Raw genomic sequence first — 18,160 nt, forward strand, 5'->3', positions numbered from 1 at the left:
ATGAGGACACATACGAGGAATTTTTCTTTTGAGCATCGTTGCTCACACTGTACTTACACACAAAACAACCAAAACAAAAAATATACACACTAATATATACACACAATATATACATACTCTAAACAGAACAATATAGAGGCACGAGTGACAGAGTTCAATAAAAACTATTTATTTATGGAGCAGAGTGCAAGGATACTGGGATAAATAATATTGTTATGATATTACAATTATATTATATTACCATCAGCTAGAACACCGTTATTAGCCATTTTTGTTGGTGTTATACAATGTTCACTGTGAAATACAATATTGCTATTGCTAAGACAGTTTTTAAATTTTTTTTGCATGAGCTAAACCAGGAGATGACAGGCAAATAAATTACGACACAGTGGTGCTTCATGGTAACATCTGTGATCTTTGAAAGGCCTTTTAGGCCAATTCTACCAACCTTATATTAGCACACTTGGCAATTACATTATATTATTATTAATCAAGGTACAACTAATACACTGTGGAAAAACAGATGTAATAAAAGACACAAAGAATGATGTTACTTATAATCCTTTAATTCTCTTTATTTCAAAGCCTTTCATTTTAAAAGCCAATATTATTTATTGTAACAAGTGCTTTGTTAATGTCAGAAGCAGACACCTTTCAGTGGATTCTCCCTAAACAGAGAAACTCACAATAAAGCCATAATGTTATTGTACAATAGAGCACACCAAGATAAAAAAAAATGTTTTTTGAGGTAGCCACACATCTGACTGGGCAGCATCAGTAAAATATATTCGAACTGACCCACTGAGTATTTTTAAGGCCTTTTCATAACACTCAAACTACAGCAAGGCACAAGTCAGAAGTCACCTCACACGTAAACTTGAGGATTTCACTTTTGTAAGCAGACATTTTCTGGGCAGCTCCTACACACCCCTTTTACTTCTCAGCACTCACAAAGCCACACATTAAAATATCAGCACCTGAAAACTTAGAACCAAAACTTGCCCTACATTTCAACAAGTTTGAAACAAGAGATTTTTAAACCACACACAAATAAGAGTTACATTTTTTTAAACTTAAGTGTGAGATGAAGTTCAGTTCTGTGGCCCAGGATGCTACTTTGTGGTGCAAACCATGGCGCTGAATAGCAATTAAAATGATACACTGCTAAAAATAATGCCAATCTACTCAAACTCACTGGCAACAACTTGCTTAACTGAGGAAAATATGTTTAATTAAAAACTCAATGAAAGGCCATGAGACCACTACTGCTTCAACGCTATGCACAGTGTTAGTTTGCTAAGACTAACTGGGACAGTTTAAAACAGACATATAGTTTTTTTTATCTGGGGATACGCAGAATTCTACTAAAACTGATCCAACTGAAGCTGTGTTGGATGTCATGGGCTGTTCTGGTGTCTCAGCAGCCACAGGGAACTGCAAGTCTACACAGTGAAACACAAGACAATCCAATACAAAAAAAAGGCTGGAAGAGGCACTATCACAAACGCATTGATGAAATCTGCTGTAGCTCATTTAACAGTTCGAAACAAACCAAAACTCAGGAAAATAAGGGAAAACTCCCTTATAAAGCATACCTCACATGCATAAAGTATTGGGAGGCAAAAAAAGATTAAAATGGATGTCTGGAAAGCTACATATTTTAAGTTAAAGTGACTGAAAATAAAAATCCAAGCATTCACATGACTTAAATTGCTGCCCAAATTCCAGATTAAGTAAAAGATGTAATACCAAAATAAAGAAAATGCTACAGAAATCAAATTTCAGGCCCAACTCTGACTGATCTGAGAGTCCAACTTTATCAAATCAAATCTTCAGGTAAGATAAGAAGCTATATCCAATTTAATGAAGATAACAACAGAAAGCGTTTGTCAAGGAATACACAGTAGGCTGCACAAAAAAGAAAAACTTGAGATTTTGCAAGTTTGGTCTTGAAATGTTGCAAACTTTAAGTTAGTTTAAAAGGCAGGTATTATAAACAGTTTAAATGAAGAAGAGCAACAATATCTATTTGTTCAGTTATCTCTAAAGAATATCAATGGATATAGAAATTACATTGAATACCATATTTGTGTAGTACACTACTCCATCAAAGGAAACTGTTAAATTCAAATCTGAAAATGTCTGTGGTAATAATTGCAATGCTAAATATTATCTCAAATAATTGTGCAACCATAGTATATGATAAACCTATGAATAAACCACAGAACTTGAGCTCTGTAAAATAACATTACACAACCTGGGGTCAAGACCTCAGTGGGGTGGATTTGGGTGTTCAGTCAGAATTGGGCCGACAAAACTGGGGAGGAAAATGAGCTGGAACCAACCTGTTCCCTTATTTAAATAACCTTTGTAAAAGAAGGCAAAATTACAACTTCTTATAAAGAAAAAGAACTTAAGAAACAATTCAACATCAAATGTGAAACAGCACAGTTTGGCTTGAGACTCCGATTTTATCTTCTCACCATCGGGAGACATTAAAACATAACTGAGTCAGGGCTAGAAAAACATGAAGCAAAAACTTAAGACAAACAAACACTGGAAACATGGGATACGCTGAAGTTTACATTTTGTAGAAGTTTGGCTACTTGTGGTTAAGTGCAATTCCTCTTGTGGTGAGAGGGCCGGAGAGGCTGGTTGGCATCTGGAGGTCACTTAGTGGAAGTGCTGCTGGCAGTGGATTTTCTCTTCGGCCTGGTCTAGAAGCTCCAGCATCTCCTGGATGATGGCCTGCAGTGCACGGCCCAGGTCTTCCCCGCTGTAAGGCTTTCCAAGAGGAGGCACATGTACAAAGGCAGAGCGACCATGGCTCAGGTACAGAGACGTGTAATAGGTGAAGTCACATAGATACCTGTTAGGGAAGACAGCAGAGCATCAAATGACTGTAAGTCTCTACATACCTACACCATAGATTTTCTTAGGTGGGATTTTTCACGTGACTAAAATATAAAAGGTAAAAGGTACCGAAAGTCATTCTCTGCATTTGACCCATCCCTCAAGGGATCAGTGGGCAGCCATTTAAGACCAACTCCAGATCTGAGCCAGAGCCTTGATCAAGGGTACTGACTGGATAACCTAGTACATGATTTTTGATGGTGGGGGAAACTGGAGCACCTGGAGGAAACCCAAGCAAACATACAAACGCCACACAGAAAGGCCTGGAACAACCTGGATTTGAGCCCAGAACCTTCTTGCTGTGAGGCCATAGTGAAAACTACTGGGCCTCCATGTTGCCCTGGTAGCAGTAAATGCTGCCCCCGTCCACAGCAGTACAATGCTTAGCTTCCATGCCTGTCCTCCTGCCTACTTCTCCAATGCCGACCACCATCTACTGTAGGTCTGAATGTGGATGAGTACTTCATACAACCCCACTTCAGAAAATCCAAACTGTCCCTTCAAGCAATAGTACATCCTACCATTACTCTAGACTTTGTGCACTTTGTTGCACACCGTTTTACTTCTGCTGTCCGTCAAACTGAATGCAAGTTGTCAAACTAAATACACCTCATAATGCAGATAGTACATATTATGTACAGCTGACTTGTGTGTTTGACAAAGTGATATAAATGCCCTATCCCTCAGGACCTGTAGCATGTGATCTAGAAGTGAAAGGAAAAACAAAAGAATGATTCAAAATGTAAAATATAAAGAAAATCCTTACCTTCCAGCATCTTTGGAGACAGACACAGCTACTCCCAGACCCGAGGCCGTCACTCTCTTACAGACTGATTCCATGTCAATAACTGAGTTGATACAGTCCGGGCCTCCCACAATGCAACACTGCGAATCAGGACAGAAGCTGCTGTTGTCCAGGCCCTTGTAGCCGTGATTTCTGCCACACTTCTCCAACGTGACGGTGGTGGCCATACCTGAGACTCCAACATGAACTACCAACTGTCAAACAAAAAACACAAGTCAGAATTCATGAAATATTACTGCTCCAAAGTAAAAGAAAAATGATATCAGTGGCAGCTCTCTTTGACTTCTTTACTTGTTTGGACCCAAGGTGTGTAGAAAGTAGCAGAAATGAACTTATATTTAACACAACACACAGATTCTGAACCCAAAGAACCAGAGCCAATATGGACCCCTATAAAACCTCAATTCCCTATAGAGCTTGGGTCAAAGCCACACTCAAGACCGTAATTTGTTGCACATATTTAATATTATCTAATTGTTCTCAGGGCCAAGCAGATCCAATTGTAACTTGCATTTGCTTTTACACAACACCTGAAACCTGTGGCATTAAAATCAGAACTAACCTGGAACTAAGGCAGACACGAGTTGTTGTATTGCTCTAAAAAAAAAGCTAAATAAATTGGAGAGGTCACACCACGTTCTCCTCTTACCAGTGGATGATACTTCTTCCATAAGGAAGGAACCAAACTCTGGACTGTCTGATACTCTACAGGAACCTCGGAAACATGCAAGTCCACTTCACCTCCCAGCCCGAGCTTCTTCAGTTCCTATCAGGACGAACAAAAACATAAAAAGCTCAAATACTTTTTTGCATTTTAATGAAGGTATTTTTATCTAAAGCTTCCTACAGTGATGAAGGTGACAATAGCTAAAGCTAGAAGGTGGACCTTTGTGTTTAGATAATGCAAGTTATGAAATTGTAGAAGATAACCTTGACAAACAAAAAGACAAAATGCTCATATTTTTTATTTCTATTTTAGATGTATGATGCTTGATGGTACTGGTGGTACTGGTGTTTTCTGTTACGCACAAAAATACCAAGACAAATTATTTTTCCAAAACAGTTTCTGATTATTATTAATAATAATAATAATAATAATAATAATAATAATAATAATAATAGTAGTAATAATAATAATGAATACATAAAAACATTTTTTTTTATTCAGAATCAATGATATGGCCAAAAGTTTCTGTTTCTGTATTTAACTTTTGGTACATTTTAAACATCGAACAGGTACACGTGAGTCCTTTTTGTGTTTTTTTAGTGAACAGATGTCTCTCACTTGCCTTGTCCTATTCAAATAAAATTATTTTGCACTTAACTTGAAAAAGGTGTATTATGAAAAAAAAAAAAAAACTGCAGTCCTCAACAGTCTTTCCTAAATAGTATTATAAAAGCAAGAAATAAAAAAATGTAATCATACATACTATAAGTAAGATGAATCTGTGTCAAATTCAAGGCATGTGGACCAACACCTCCCCCAATCTCAGGACAAGTAGCCCTGGACACTGACCCCCACTTGTATTAAAAAGAGGCTTGTTTGACCACGTCAGTGACCCTGCCACAGAGCGGCCTTTTGTTTGCCTTTAATAACCTTATCAAGTCCGTCTAGACACCCTGACAACCACCGTCATCCCCCACATGCAGTCTCCCCAGCAGGACACGCGGCTGCTGCACGGTGAGAAACTGGCCGGTAACTATCAGAGCATCATGTAACCTGCTCTTATTTTATCACATTTACTAACAACTCAACATGAAGACTAGTTATGCAGGTATTTATACTGTCAAGTTTGGGCTAAAAACATGATGAGCTTTATTAAGTTGGTGTGATGTATTTAAGAGGTGATCAATGGCAATGTTTCTGTCCCAAATGAATATAAAGGTTTTTGGAAAAGCTTAAGGACTTGTTTAGTCGAGTTTTACTATATTTAAAGAAAGGATATATAAATCACCATATTAAATATAATACATTTGTGCATTATAACCGCAAAAGACATGTAAAACACACCTGTACTGCTACCCAGCTGGCGTTGACCGCATGCTCTCCAAATGGCCCAAAACCTGCAAAACAAGTTATTGTGGTTGCTGTGCTGCATTTACATTATGTAAATGATTATTGATTCAGTTTAAACTAAAAAATTACAATTAACAAAAATGATGAAATAGATTTAATTCAGGAGAAGCAGAAAGTGTATATCCACAGCGCTGTGGAGTAATTATTATGTAGATATTGTATGTAGTGTAAGACTTGAATAAGATAATTTTAAATGTTTTATGGAATGACTGCTAGGTACTGTCAACAAAGTGCAATGGGATTACATAGCAATATAAACTGTCAACAGTGCACAGACATCAAACCTCCAAAATACTACATTTTCAGAAAACACTTTGAATAAAAATAAAAAGTGTACAGTGCTGCAGCATGCTGCTTTTCTTAAATTTTTCAAATTAAAATCAATCCTTATTACTCCCTATGACCTATAAAATTGCATCAGCAGACTATGGATATTCACTCAGGCTTGTTTATGTGGGGATCTATAACTGATCCTCTTCCACCACCCTACCAGGGTCAGTGGGTCCCTGGGGGTTGGGTGGATCAGTCTGTCTGAAAGGCAGCTGAAAAGGAGCAGAGTGAGGGGCCGGCAGCTGCCAGCCGGCTCGCTATTGTGAAGGTGTAGTTCCCATGCAAAGACACATCAGCTGGGCCTGCGAGCCTCTGCGCCCCTTTGTGTCTGAAAAGTCCCGGCTTCTTTTATCCTCCCCTGATTCAATGTTCCAGACTGTAGTTTGTGCATTTGGAAAACATATCTACGTGTCTGGAAGTGAAGTTGCATTTAAGTCTTGTTTTGAGGAAAACAACCCTGAGTAATATATCAATATTCAAGGATATATTCATATCACTGTAATCATTACTTGGAATGTTTCTTATTTAGTTAATAGTGATGCAAAATGTGTTTCCTATAATTAAACATGCAAAGCAGACCTCTATGACAGATTGGTAGGATGCAGCTGGAAATATAACTTCTAGGCCCAGACCTTTATATTGTACTAAAGCAATGTAATTGCAACCCAAATAAAATGCATGAGCTTCCATACAAACTGGAACACAATCATTAGTTATTTGTAATAATGTTATTTACTTTTAACCACTTTGTAATAGCTCTGCATTGAGACCATGTCTGGGCAGAGGCCTGATCTTGAGAACAAGTCCAACTGTTGAGAAACTCACAAAGCAAAGCCATGAAGAAGAAACACTCAGGCACTCGTTCTTTGTCAATTACGCTGAACATGTTTTCACTATCGCTTTGCTATCACTACAAAATACCTTCGATATTCCATCAACAGCTTTGATATCATGATAATAAAACAACCATAAACTAATGTTTGAGACAGATAGTATTATTTCATATATTGAATGACGGCCACATCTCTATTTTATTGACGTGTTTTGGTTTCGCAAAGAATTACACATTTGGAGGATCTGTAAAGATTCTACCAACAATACATTTTTACTGAATTATGTTATAATGACTATTTATTCGTACTCAGCGTTACATGTTTACCCCCGTTTTGTCTGATGTGGCCTTTGGCGAAAGACTGGAAACAACATCAAAAAAATGATTTCACCTAGCTTGTCGTAGCCTAGCGCTAAAAAATAGAATACATAACTTAATACCACTGTCACATTGTTATTATTACAACTATAAGCAGACCGAGTCTTTAGACTGTCTACAAATGCAGCGGAGTGAAGCAGTAACAGCCTGACGCCATTAACGTTAGCAGCTGTCATCTCCACAACTTTTCCTCCACTTCACCCCTGATGTTCAGTCTTCCGACAAAGACGACCACAATCGACAACGGATGGAAAAAGAAGACAGACCTGTAACGACCACCGTCCGTTTACTGTTATCCATCTCCCGTCTTGTTGCAGAGGATCTGCTACCTTTTTTTTGTTCTTTTTCTGGACCAGTAGCAGGACCGTGGATCGAGTCAATAGCCCGCAGAGCTGTCGGCTCCGTCTGCTAAACAGACACACACAACAGTCCTCTTTACTGCAGGCTGCGTGAGACGTGACGTGATGCGTCAGAAATGAGACGCTGTTTATTCAATGGGGGCATTCTTTACATGTCTTTTGTTTCACTTGTATTTTCATCTATAGGCCTGTGTGCTGTTTTTTTTTTTTTGTGTACAATCCTTTCGTCAAATAATAATTTAGAAAAAGAAAATTATGGGGAGTCAACACATATATAAAAAAAGTGTGCTAAAAAAATGGAAATAGGCAAATTAACAAAATCTAACAAACTACACTACACACTAAATGACATATGTGCACATTAAAGAAACATTTTAAAATTATTTTTAAATTTACAATCACTCTACATAAATCCTTCAAAATACAAAAAATGAATGGTAAAATCGCTCATCAATGGTTTATTGTTTTCTGGAACACTGTTAACTAAAATGCCAGTTAATAATTATAATAATTTTATAAGCATGATAACAATGACTATAAACAATTTTTATTTTGTGAAATACATAGTCTGTAAAAATAGGTGAAATGTCAGAGTATCACTTATTACCGCTCCACTGTGACTGTTCTTGACTGTAGATGGCAGCATCTTATAACACAGCCGTGAGTGCACACCTCAACGCCGGAAACTCATTAGAAAAAGACGAAGAAGAACAAAAGCTAGGTGGCATAATCGTGTCAGTGAACGGCCAAGGCATTAAGTGAGACATAAAATCATTAAGCAATTCTATCACAATGGTAAGTATCTAACTGTGGTGTTCAGATAAAACGTTAAGAGTTGTCTTTTAGATTTTCTGTAGCACGCCTGCTAACGGTTAGCTACTTATCTAACGCTAACTGTAGTGCAGGGTGACATAATGCTAAATTAAGGTAGCTAACCTTACTGTAACGTTAGCTAAATTAAACATAAATTGACACAAAGTGGTTGTTTTCACGTACAGACTTTACATGCAGCCACAGAAGACCTTATAATATCGTGCTGGGGATTAACGCTTATTTAACTTTACAGTCTAACTAGTGTGTTGCATTGCAAAGCGGAAAGTGCGGTGTTGCGAGTATTATAAAGTCGCGCGAAGCTATAGGTACAAAGTGTTGGAGAAACAGAAACCTTTTCTGACCTTTTGGAAAATACATAACCGAAGTTAACCGCAAAGTAAGTTAAACTGCAAATAACCGCTTTTGCCAAACACACTCCAGGACGCATTTGGGTTATCCAATGTGACGTTTACTTTTACTGTGGATTTTTACAAATCTATATTAATATTTTGCACGCCCTGCACAAAACCATACACCTTTAAAACAGTTGTATTGTACATATTTGGTGTAGTGTATTGTAATATTTCTATTCTATATTTACGTTCTTGACTATTACAGTACTTTGCTCTATTGTTTAACCTAATAATGTTGATGACAGGGGAATTCCTACATGTGACCTGTTTTCTTTCATTTTGCAGCTTCCACTATCTCTGCTGAAGACTGCCCAGAACCATCCCATGGTGAGGAGACACTGAAGCACTTAGCACTTGATAGGGCTACGACTTGACTTGGTTTACCATCGATGATAAATACATTAATTGATTCATATTTAGCCTATAAACTGTTCATCATTATAAGTAAAGTAATTTAATGGTATCAGATCAGAAAATGATCAGTGAAAAATTGCTTACAGACTGAAAGCAGAATCATCTAAAGTATCAGATTTGATGTGAAACAGTTTTCCAATTTATTATCTTAATATATATTGGACCCTGTTCTATGGGCTGCTGTTGCTGGCTTTTGCATTTCCAGGTTAAATTAGTTATGAATGCTTTAAAAACTACATCCAATCTTAACTATCTTCTGAACTTCCAAATTGAATTGGATGGAATTCAGTTTCTTGGTTTTTGCTGTTATTATTTATTGTAACTTGATATCTGTGTAGCCTATAAGAATAGCTGTGTCTTGTTTTTTGTTCTAGCCTCTGTCATGTCATCCACTCTTGCGTTGTGTCGTCAAGGCTCTAAAGCACCATGTTGTTTTTTGTGTCCTTTCTCTCCTCAGCTGGTGGAGCTGAAGAACGGAGAGACATACAATGGTCATCTGGTCAGCTGTGATAACTGGATGAACATCAACCTGAGAGAAGTCATCTGCACCTCGAGGGTAAAGCTGAGCTCTGGTCTCACATCTCTGCTGTTGCTAAAACTAGATATAGGCTTCTTACTATGAAGTAGATAAAAGTAGTCATCTCTGTGGTCCAGATGTTTACGTGTTCAGTAGATTAGGCTGTAGGTGTCAGTGTTGTCTGCGGAGTCTGCTCTTAAAATGTTACAGACCAATTACCACAGATGCTTTACCAGACACTCTCATGTACACATATTACAACTTTTTTTTACTTAATTACACAAACAATTTGGGACATAATAAAGAGAAACCGACAACAACAAGTGACAATCACTCCCATCAAAACAGTACAATAGAATACCATGCAACCTAGTCGATCTTCTACGAACTGAAGCTTGTTAACCCCACCTTTTTTTGTTGTTTTATTTTTTACTTTGTTGACAAGGTGACATTATGTTTGGGATGCACTGACACTTGATGTTAGTTGAGTGCAGGTGTGTGTTGCGCATGCATCACTTTGCGAGATTATTTCATGATTTCACAAATGTCAGTATGACATGTTATGCCGTAAACCGTTTAAATCTGAGCATGCGCAACTCACATCTGCACTCAACTCACATCGGGTAGTGACACCATCACTCCACTCTAACAGGATGGAGATAAGTTCTGGAGGATGCCCGAGTGCTACATCAGAGGAAGCACCATCAAATACCTGCGAATCCCCGACGAGATCATTGATATGGTGAAGGAGGAGGTGGTGTCGAAGGGGCGTGGACGTGGAGGCACCCAGCAGAACAAACAGCAGGGCAAAGGCAGAGGAGGAGCCGGCCGTGGTGAGTGGAAACACTTCTGATGATCAGACAGTTGATGGTTGTTTCTCTGCTAGTCCACACACTCTCAGGAGCATCAAAGGTTTTGTAAAAAAACACTTGTAAGAGCTCTTGGTAAAGAATTCTGGCAAGTGATAATAATATAAAAATGACCAGAACCTCCTTTTTATATTCATCTTGCTCTCGTATTTCTCTCTGTAGGTCTGTTTGGAGGTCGGGGCAGAGGAATGACTGGTCCTGGTCGGGGGCAGCAGCAGCAGCAGCAGCAGCTGCAGCAGCAGGATAAGAAACCGGGCAAACCACAGGGAATGAAGAACCAGCACTAACAAAACACCTAACAACACACCCTGTTAATCAGAGTAATTTCTCCTTCAGTACATGAAGATAAAATGGACTCTCTTGTGTTTCCTTCTGCTGTGATGTTTGTCACAACAGAACGTTGCAGAAATCCCACCGGGAGACGTTAAGAGAAGATGTGCCTTTGCACTGAATTTTGTTTTTTTTAGCATCTGTAAGTTGGTATTAACACTTTTTTTAGTATGACCATTTACCAGTGTATCAGTCAGGGCTGACAGACTCCTTCTTTAGAATCATTCATCATAATATGTCATCACAACTTTGCAAGAACGTTTTCTATGATAAATAACAGTGTATTATCTGAAAACTGTTTCCTATCAGTTGGGACACTGGAATAAGGTTTTTTAATTTTAGTTATTTTTGTCAGCTGGTCTCCTCCGGTGTAGTTTTCATGGTTAAGAAACTGCCTAGCCCCAACTTCTGTTGCATGCATATTTTTTTAACTTGCTCCTTATTTTTGTGTTGTTTGTGACGTTCTGTGGTTTTTCTGCTGCACCGTACGGTCCGATCATGGCAGGTGGACCAGTAGACTGGCAGTCGGGACAAGAAATCAGTCCCTGAAAATGTACACTTTTGTTGAAGCGTTTGTGAGGTGACACATTTTGATTATTAGGATTTCCAGAAAGAAAAAAAACATTCTCATATTCTTAAGTCTGAAATGGATAAGTCCAGTGTGTGTCATGTTGGTTGGGTTTCATTTTATTTTTGTAACAAAAGACGATGTAATTTATTTACATGAGAATAAAAACTTTTGTGAAAGCTGTCGTACTTATTTAGAACGGTGTTGAGAACACTTTTTCACTTCCCTTGGAAGTGTTATGTAAATTATATTGAAATTATAATTCTTGATTTAGCTTCTAGTTAATGATGGGGTTTAAAGTCCATAACAAAAAAGCAGATCTTTAATGAATAAAAATGCTCTATGTGGACGATGTACCGTCTAATCAAGACTAGTTAAGTTAAAACCCCCTGGGAATTTGCAGTCACGGCAGTTCTTTGTTCACACAAAAAAGTTCATATCTTGAATGGGACAGAGCAATTTTTTTTTGGTAGCATTATCTTAAAAATGTCTTTACATGTAAACCTGATGAAATGTGGAACTAGATTACCAAATCGCAATCTGATTGATTAGTCTCTTTTATTACAGAATAAAAAGACAAGGTTTTAGGCAGTTGGTATTTACAAATGAGTATGCATACTTGTAGTAAATTTTGAGTAAATTTATATTACTGCATAAACATTGAATTCTAACAATACAGAGTAAACCGAGAAAATAGAACACACAGTTACAGGGGAGGGAGATGCATGTACATTTATGTGTGCCCTAAAGCTGCCAGCCTGCTGATAAAACGGGTAGGACTCGTTTCCATAGCTAAAGCCAAGGTACGCCCTCATCCTTAAGCTGTTTCTCACTTATGACATAAGGCTGGTGGCCCACTAATGTGTGACCAAACAATTGAATCAGAGGTCCTTTTGGGACACGTGTGATTTTGTCATGGCTGCTGTTAATCCATATGCAGTCTGCCATACTCCTTAAGTCTTTGCCTCCAGCTCCTGAAGTTACTAAAATGCCATCTCCATGCATTAAATATTTTCATTTTTTAGACCCTGCCGTTTCCTCACTGTCCACAGCTGTCCCTAGAACTTTACTGCCTCTGCCAAAAAGCCATTCCCCATTCCCTATTCCCCCTAATGCAGCCCAGTATTAGTCCTCATCACTACCTTGACAGTTGTCTTTGTTGCAGCACGATATGAGGAAGGTATGTGATAACGACACACTTGTTGAATATTGCAATAATCCTACTTGCGATAAACAGACATTAATGTTTTCTTAACTTTTTAAAGTGCAGTTACTATGTGCTATTTTTATTAATAAAAATAGTAATAAATTAATATACCATAAATAAATACATATGCTTATGGAATACATCCTAAAATAAACAAATGAGGTAAATAAATTGATTTACCTTATTACGTCCCCTAAAATACATAATGTAAACCCTATTTATTTATTCATTGAACTACATTGACTCATTTATTTTTATATTTACATTAATTTGTATTAATTACTTATACTGTATATGTGATATGCCTTCATTAATCATCATTTATAGGCATATTATTCATTTATTTAGTATTGAATAAATTGGAATTCCATAGTTTTCTACTGATACTCAAAAAAATCCCTTAGTGTCTTTTATGATGTGTAAATGTGTGTGCATGTTGATATCGCAATGACAACAAAAAAGGATTTACAGCAAAGCCCTAGTCACTTATCAGCATAGTGTTCCAACTATTACTCTGCCTTGTCTGCCCGTCTCAGCACCAATGACTAATTGACAGTCGTTAGTCTTCTTGGTACTGTGGCTTGTTCAGACTGATCTGTTGCCGACCTTTTGCTAGACACTTGTAGGAGTAGGAGTAAAAAATGTTTTGTCAAATCCAATTCTGCCTCCGTTGTCTACATTTATCATTTATGTTATTCTAACGTGTGTACAGATTGTGGTGTAGTTGTCCAATTTTACCATTAAACTCTGAAATCCTTGTTATCACAACCGTCTGTGCATTGGAGTGTTGTAAACACAGTGCAATAAGCAACAACTTTAATGAGAAGACACTTTCGCCACTTTTACAGTCATCTGTCTGACAAAGTTCTCCAAGACAAATTGCCTTTGTACTTAAAGATGCGCTGTGGCCATTTTCAACAGGTAGCTCTACAGCACAGTGTTTTGATGAGCTGGTCTCTGTATTTTTCATTTCATGCTCTACTACCGCTTTTGCTACAAAATGCACTGAAGACAAGGAGTAAATGTTCACCAGAAGCTTTACCAGTCCAAGATAAATATCCATCTAACTTATCATCCTGTAAATCGATTTGATTTAGATTGCGATGACATTTTCACTGTATGCCAACAATGACAGATAAAAAAAATTCAGCCAGCTGTAGTCTGAATGTCTTGTCTAATTTCTTTAAAAACTCATTCTGGTATATATGGTTAATTTGCGAGAAAAAATACATTCCTCTTTTTACAAAATAAAACATAACAAGAAAAGAAGAAAGAATGAAGTGCAAAGTTAAAAGGTGACTGGGAGAGACAGAACAAGCAACTGGAAGAAAATAGCAGTAAAAAAGACTAAGAGCGAACACGTTTGAAGTTTAAGTAAAAACTAAGGCTTTGCAAAAGCAGGTGAATTGCCAAAAAGTGTATTTTGTGTTTATGGCTCTGAATTGAGTGGGATGGGTTAGGGTTAGTGAGATGCTTTGAGTTTATGTGAGGGAATGAGAGGAATGTTTCCTCCCAAAATGCAGGCAAGCATATATCTAAGATGGCATTTGGGAAAGAGGAAAATACAATTTTCCTCTGCCTCTAAAGTCAGTGCTCAAGGAGCGTGCTAAATCATATCATCTCATTGCTAGGTTGAATTGTTGGCCGTGCTAACAGGCTTGGACTGTGTGTGTGTGTGTGTGTGTGTGTGTGTGTTTTTTTGTGAGTGTGCGTGTGTGTGTGTGTGTGTGTGTGTGTATGTGCGCGTGCTTGTGTTGGGGTGTGGGGGCTAACCACAGTGATAAGCTATTTAGTCCTCTTTTTTTACCACCCACACATCTCTTCCACAGACGCTCTATTGCAGGCGCCAGCCAATCACTACCTCCTTCTCTTTCTATTCCGTTTACCTGCGTCACTCTGCTTGTGTTGCCATGGTGATCACTGATGCTCCCCCCACATTTTGTTTCTCTGCCTCTTTGAGCTGCCGTGGCTGATGATGCAAGCAGGCTGCACACATCATCACTTCCCTCAGAGAACCATTTTTTACCACTAGGCACAAAGTATACCAAGCTGCCCAACATATTTATGGAACCGCATCTAATCCCACCTGCCTGAAACATCTCCCCCCCCCACTCGCATCCTCTCTCTCCCTTCCATTCGTCTAACATAAATGCGTTCTTTCCAATCCACTTTTTTATTCCTGATTGAGATGACAGTAGTCGTTTGTCATTTTGAAACCAGTTTACTATTAGAACTCGTTTAAATTTGGAGACAGCTACCACATACTACCCCATATCAGAATGTGCTAGATGGAAAAAATAAAATGAATTGGAAAAAGTCAACACATTGGACACTGAGTGTTTGCAATAGACAGGTTTTCCTTTCTTTCCAAGTGAACTAAAATTCCCTGTGTCATGTGGCCTAATTGGCAACCGAAGGTGAGCATATGCTCCAGGTTTAAATTGGAGCAAGCTAGAGCGGAGCTCTATCCCCTTCATATCACATCAGACTTCACTTTCAGTTTTTTATTCTCCCAATAAATAACGACACGTTCATCGCCTCATCCGGGACGGGAATAGTCGGCCTACAGACGGTAGGTTATCAACTGGCTCTCTGGGCAGTAAACAACCTTGAGCTTGCCACGCTCAAAACTGTGGAGATGATCGTGGACTTCAGGAGGAGCCCCCCCCACTTTCCCCCCATCACCATACTCACAGCCCTGTGTCTGCTGTGAATCTTCAGGTTTCTGGGATCCACTATATCTCAGGACTTAAAGTGGGAGCCCAACACAGACACCATTATCAAAAATGCCCAGCATGATGCCCAGCTCAGGAAGCTCAACCCTAAAGAGCTGCTGTCCACTTCTACTCAAGCCATCATCCAGTCGTCCTATGCACGTCCATCACTTTTCTGGTTGGATCTGCCACCAAACAAGACCGGAGCAGACTACAACGGACAGTTAGGACTGTAGAAAAGATCTCAGCGTTGCCAACCTGCCCCCGTTCATGACTTATACTCTTCCGGTCAGGAAACGGGCAGAAAACATCACTCCAGACCCTCTCACCCCGGACACAACCTGTTCCAGCTTCTCCCCTCTGGTGGCGCTACAGCACTGTACGCCAAAACCCCACTCAGGAACTTTCAAGCCATCACTTCTGATGGACAGCTGACTTCTTACTCACAGTGGCGTTCAATTCTGTGCAATACACCCAGTAACACTGTCTAAACAGCACCTGTTTACTTATTATTCCACTTACTTAGTATTTATTCATCATTCTCATTCTCATATCTCACTTATTTGTTATTTATTCATCATTCTCATTCACTATTCCAGAGCTGTCATACTGTTTAATGTTCACATTGTAATATAATAAATAAACTATTATCCCAGCATCCTTCGCGATGCCCACATTTAATATTTGTATTGCTCTCTTCATGCACTCATGCACTATTGCCTCTATATTGTTTTTGTTAGAGTATGTATATATTAGTGTGTATATATTGTTTTGGTTGTTTTGTTTGTGTAAGCACATTGTAAGCAATGATGTTCCAAAGAAATTCCTAGTATTAGTCCCATACCTGGCAAATGGATTCTGATTCGATTCTGATTACATGGTATTTTATTAATGTAATTTACTGAAAAGACAGATGTTAAAGGGACTTCTAACCAAACTAAGTTGTCAACTACTTATTAATGTAATTAATTGCTGTTGCGTAGTTGCTTTGGACATGCTTGAAAGGCAGTTAGAGGTATTAACCGCTAGGAAGGGCACATCCAGGTCCTTATCAAATGGCTAGTCAAGCTTTTGTGAACGGTACTTTCAAATGAGTGGGTGGTGCTACGACATCATATATGGGGAAGTTGAAATTCCCTGGATATTTATTGTACAAAATTAGGTTCCTATGGCTATAGCTAGTAATAGCACCTGTGACAGACACCTGGCAGACAGATTTGTTCCTCAAAGCCTGGAGAGCCTCTGGACAGGTGTCATGAGGACTTTCTAGTTGTTTTGTAGTCTGGTTCTTTTGCCTGGTTTGTTTACTCCGTCTCTGTCTTCCGCCTCTGCTCACTTCCCCAGGCCATGTACTTTCCTCTCACTTCCCAGACATGCCTTCCTCGAACCATCCACTCCACTAGATGCCCTCAGACTCTTGCCAGGCCACCTGATCTACCACCCACACACCTGTCCCTACTTTCCTCATCAGCCCTGCAGTTACCTGACTGCCACCGCCTACACTCACCTGTTTCCACTTTTCCTCATCAGCTCTGCAGTTTAGAACTGGTTCATTTCCGCAAACTCCTTGCCATTTGAAAATGTTGCCTTGTTCTTACCTTTGCTTTCTAGCTTTTTTATTTTTTTTTATTTTTGTCATACCTGTTGGTTAGCTTGGAGCAAGTAGCTCCAGCTAGCTAGCTACATACTTCAAGGGATAGGCTAACGTTACATTTAGGCTAGGTAATGTTAGCTAGCTAGTTAGAAACAAATGGAAATGCTGAGTCCAAACATTATGAACAACTGGTTAGTTAATGTGAAGTTCCTGAATGACAAAACTATAAAACAAAGGGGGAGTTACTGTATTAATTAATCATTAGGTAATAGTAAGTTCATGAGAAGTTACTGAAGAACGAATTAGAAATGACTGGTTAGTTAATTAAAACTTCCTGGATGAATGAGACTCAAGCACTCATGAGCTACAACATTAGTTACTGAAGAACAGACGGGAAGTAGGCCAAACTTAATGAATCATTAGGTAATAGTAAGTTCATGAGAATTGAATGAATGACTTATTTATTCAAAGTTAAACATAACGCTTCACCATAGTAAGCTACCTAATGGTTAAGTAATCAGTTGTTAATGATTAACCACTCAGTATGATGCATTACTTAATTTGCAGGTAAGCACAGTGCTTCACTTAAGGTAGTTAATGGTTGTGTAATTTTTTGTTAATATTAACCACTTTGTATGATGCACTACTGTATTCGCAGGTACGCACAATGCTTCACTAGAGCTTGAGTCCCAGTCATTCAGGACTTGCATTTTTGTGTAGTCTACCTTATTACAAAGTGTTACAGTTTCTCGCGCTGGGTGTGGCCTCCAACGGCCAGGCAATTTAACACATCCATGGTTCAACCATACAGTCTAACCCACTTTTTGGGCTGTGAGCTGGCAGTATTAACCAATGAGCCACCGTTCGGATGTAACAGATCAACCTGTTGTCCTCCTACATTTACTTATTTACTGTGGAGGTTTCCATTTTTTTTTTAACACCTTCTGGTTGTACTGTATATATAAATGTACATACATTGTGTCTTTGTGGTAGCATAAGCATTAATACCAGACAAGACCAACAGCCT

General features: G+C 38.6%; 2 protein-coding genes and 1 long non-coding RNA gene across 4 annotated transcripts; 1 reads left to right on the forward strand and 2 right to left on the reverse strand.

Moving 5' to 3' along the window:
• Positions 1-548: 548 nt before the first annotated feature.
• Positions 549-7,795, reverse strand: LOC116694882 (pyroglutamyl-peptidase 1). Of its 2 annotated transcripts, XM_032524748.1 has the most exons (6): positions 7,602-7,757; positions 6,862-6,934; positions 5,730-5,782; positions 4,368-4,484; positions 3,680-3,912; positions 549-2,869 (listed from the first exon to the last, which is right to left on the reverse strand). In XM_032524748.1, exons 2-6 carry the CDS (start codon positions 6,896-6,898, stop codon positions 2,674-2,676), a joined length of 636 nt encoding a protein of 211 aa, XP_032380639.1. In that variant the 5' UTR covers positions 6,899-6,934; positions 7,602-7,757; the 3' UTR covers positions 549-2,673. The 2 variants fall into 2 exon arrangements, with proteins under 2 accessions (XP_032380639.1, XP_032380640.1); XM_032524749.1 differs by lacking the exon at positions 6,862-6,934 and having other exon boundaries at positions 7,602-7,795.
• Positions 549-11,122, reverse strand: LOC116694884 (uncharacterized). Its single transcript, XR_004333301.1, has 3 exons — positions 11,112-11,122; positions 8,759-8,765; positions 549-1,483 (listed from the first exon to the last, which is right to left on the reverse strand). It is a non-coding gene; the product is annotated as an uncharacterized LOC116694884 (long non-coding RNA).
• lsm4 (LSM4 homolog, U6 small nuclear RNA and mRNA degradation associated) lies at positions 8,310-11,793 on the forward strand. Its single transcript, XM_032524750.1, has 5 exons — positions 8,310-8,489; positions 9,206-9,247; positions 9,792-9,890; positions 10,504-10,684; positions 10,883-11,793. The coding sequence occupies exons 1-5, from the start codon at positions 8,487-8,489 to the stop codon at positions 11,005-11,007; spliced, it is 450 nt and encodes a 149-aa protein (XP_032380641.1). The 5' UTR covers positions 8,310-8,486; the 3' UTR covers positions 11,008-11,793.
• Positions 11,794-18,160: the final 6,367 nt, after the last annotated feature.

This window comes from Etheostoma spectabile, chromosome 9, assembly GCF_008692095.1.
Source record: "Etheostoma spectabile isolate EspeVRDwgs_2016 chromosome 9, UIUC_Espe_1.0, whole genome shotgun sequence".
In the NCBI taxonomy this organism is placed as follows: Eukaryota; Metazoa; Chordata; class Actinopteri; order Perciformes; family Percidae; genus Etheostoma; species Etheostoma spectabile.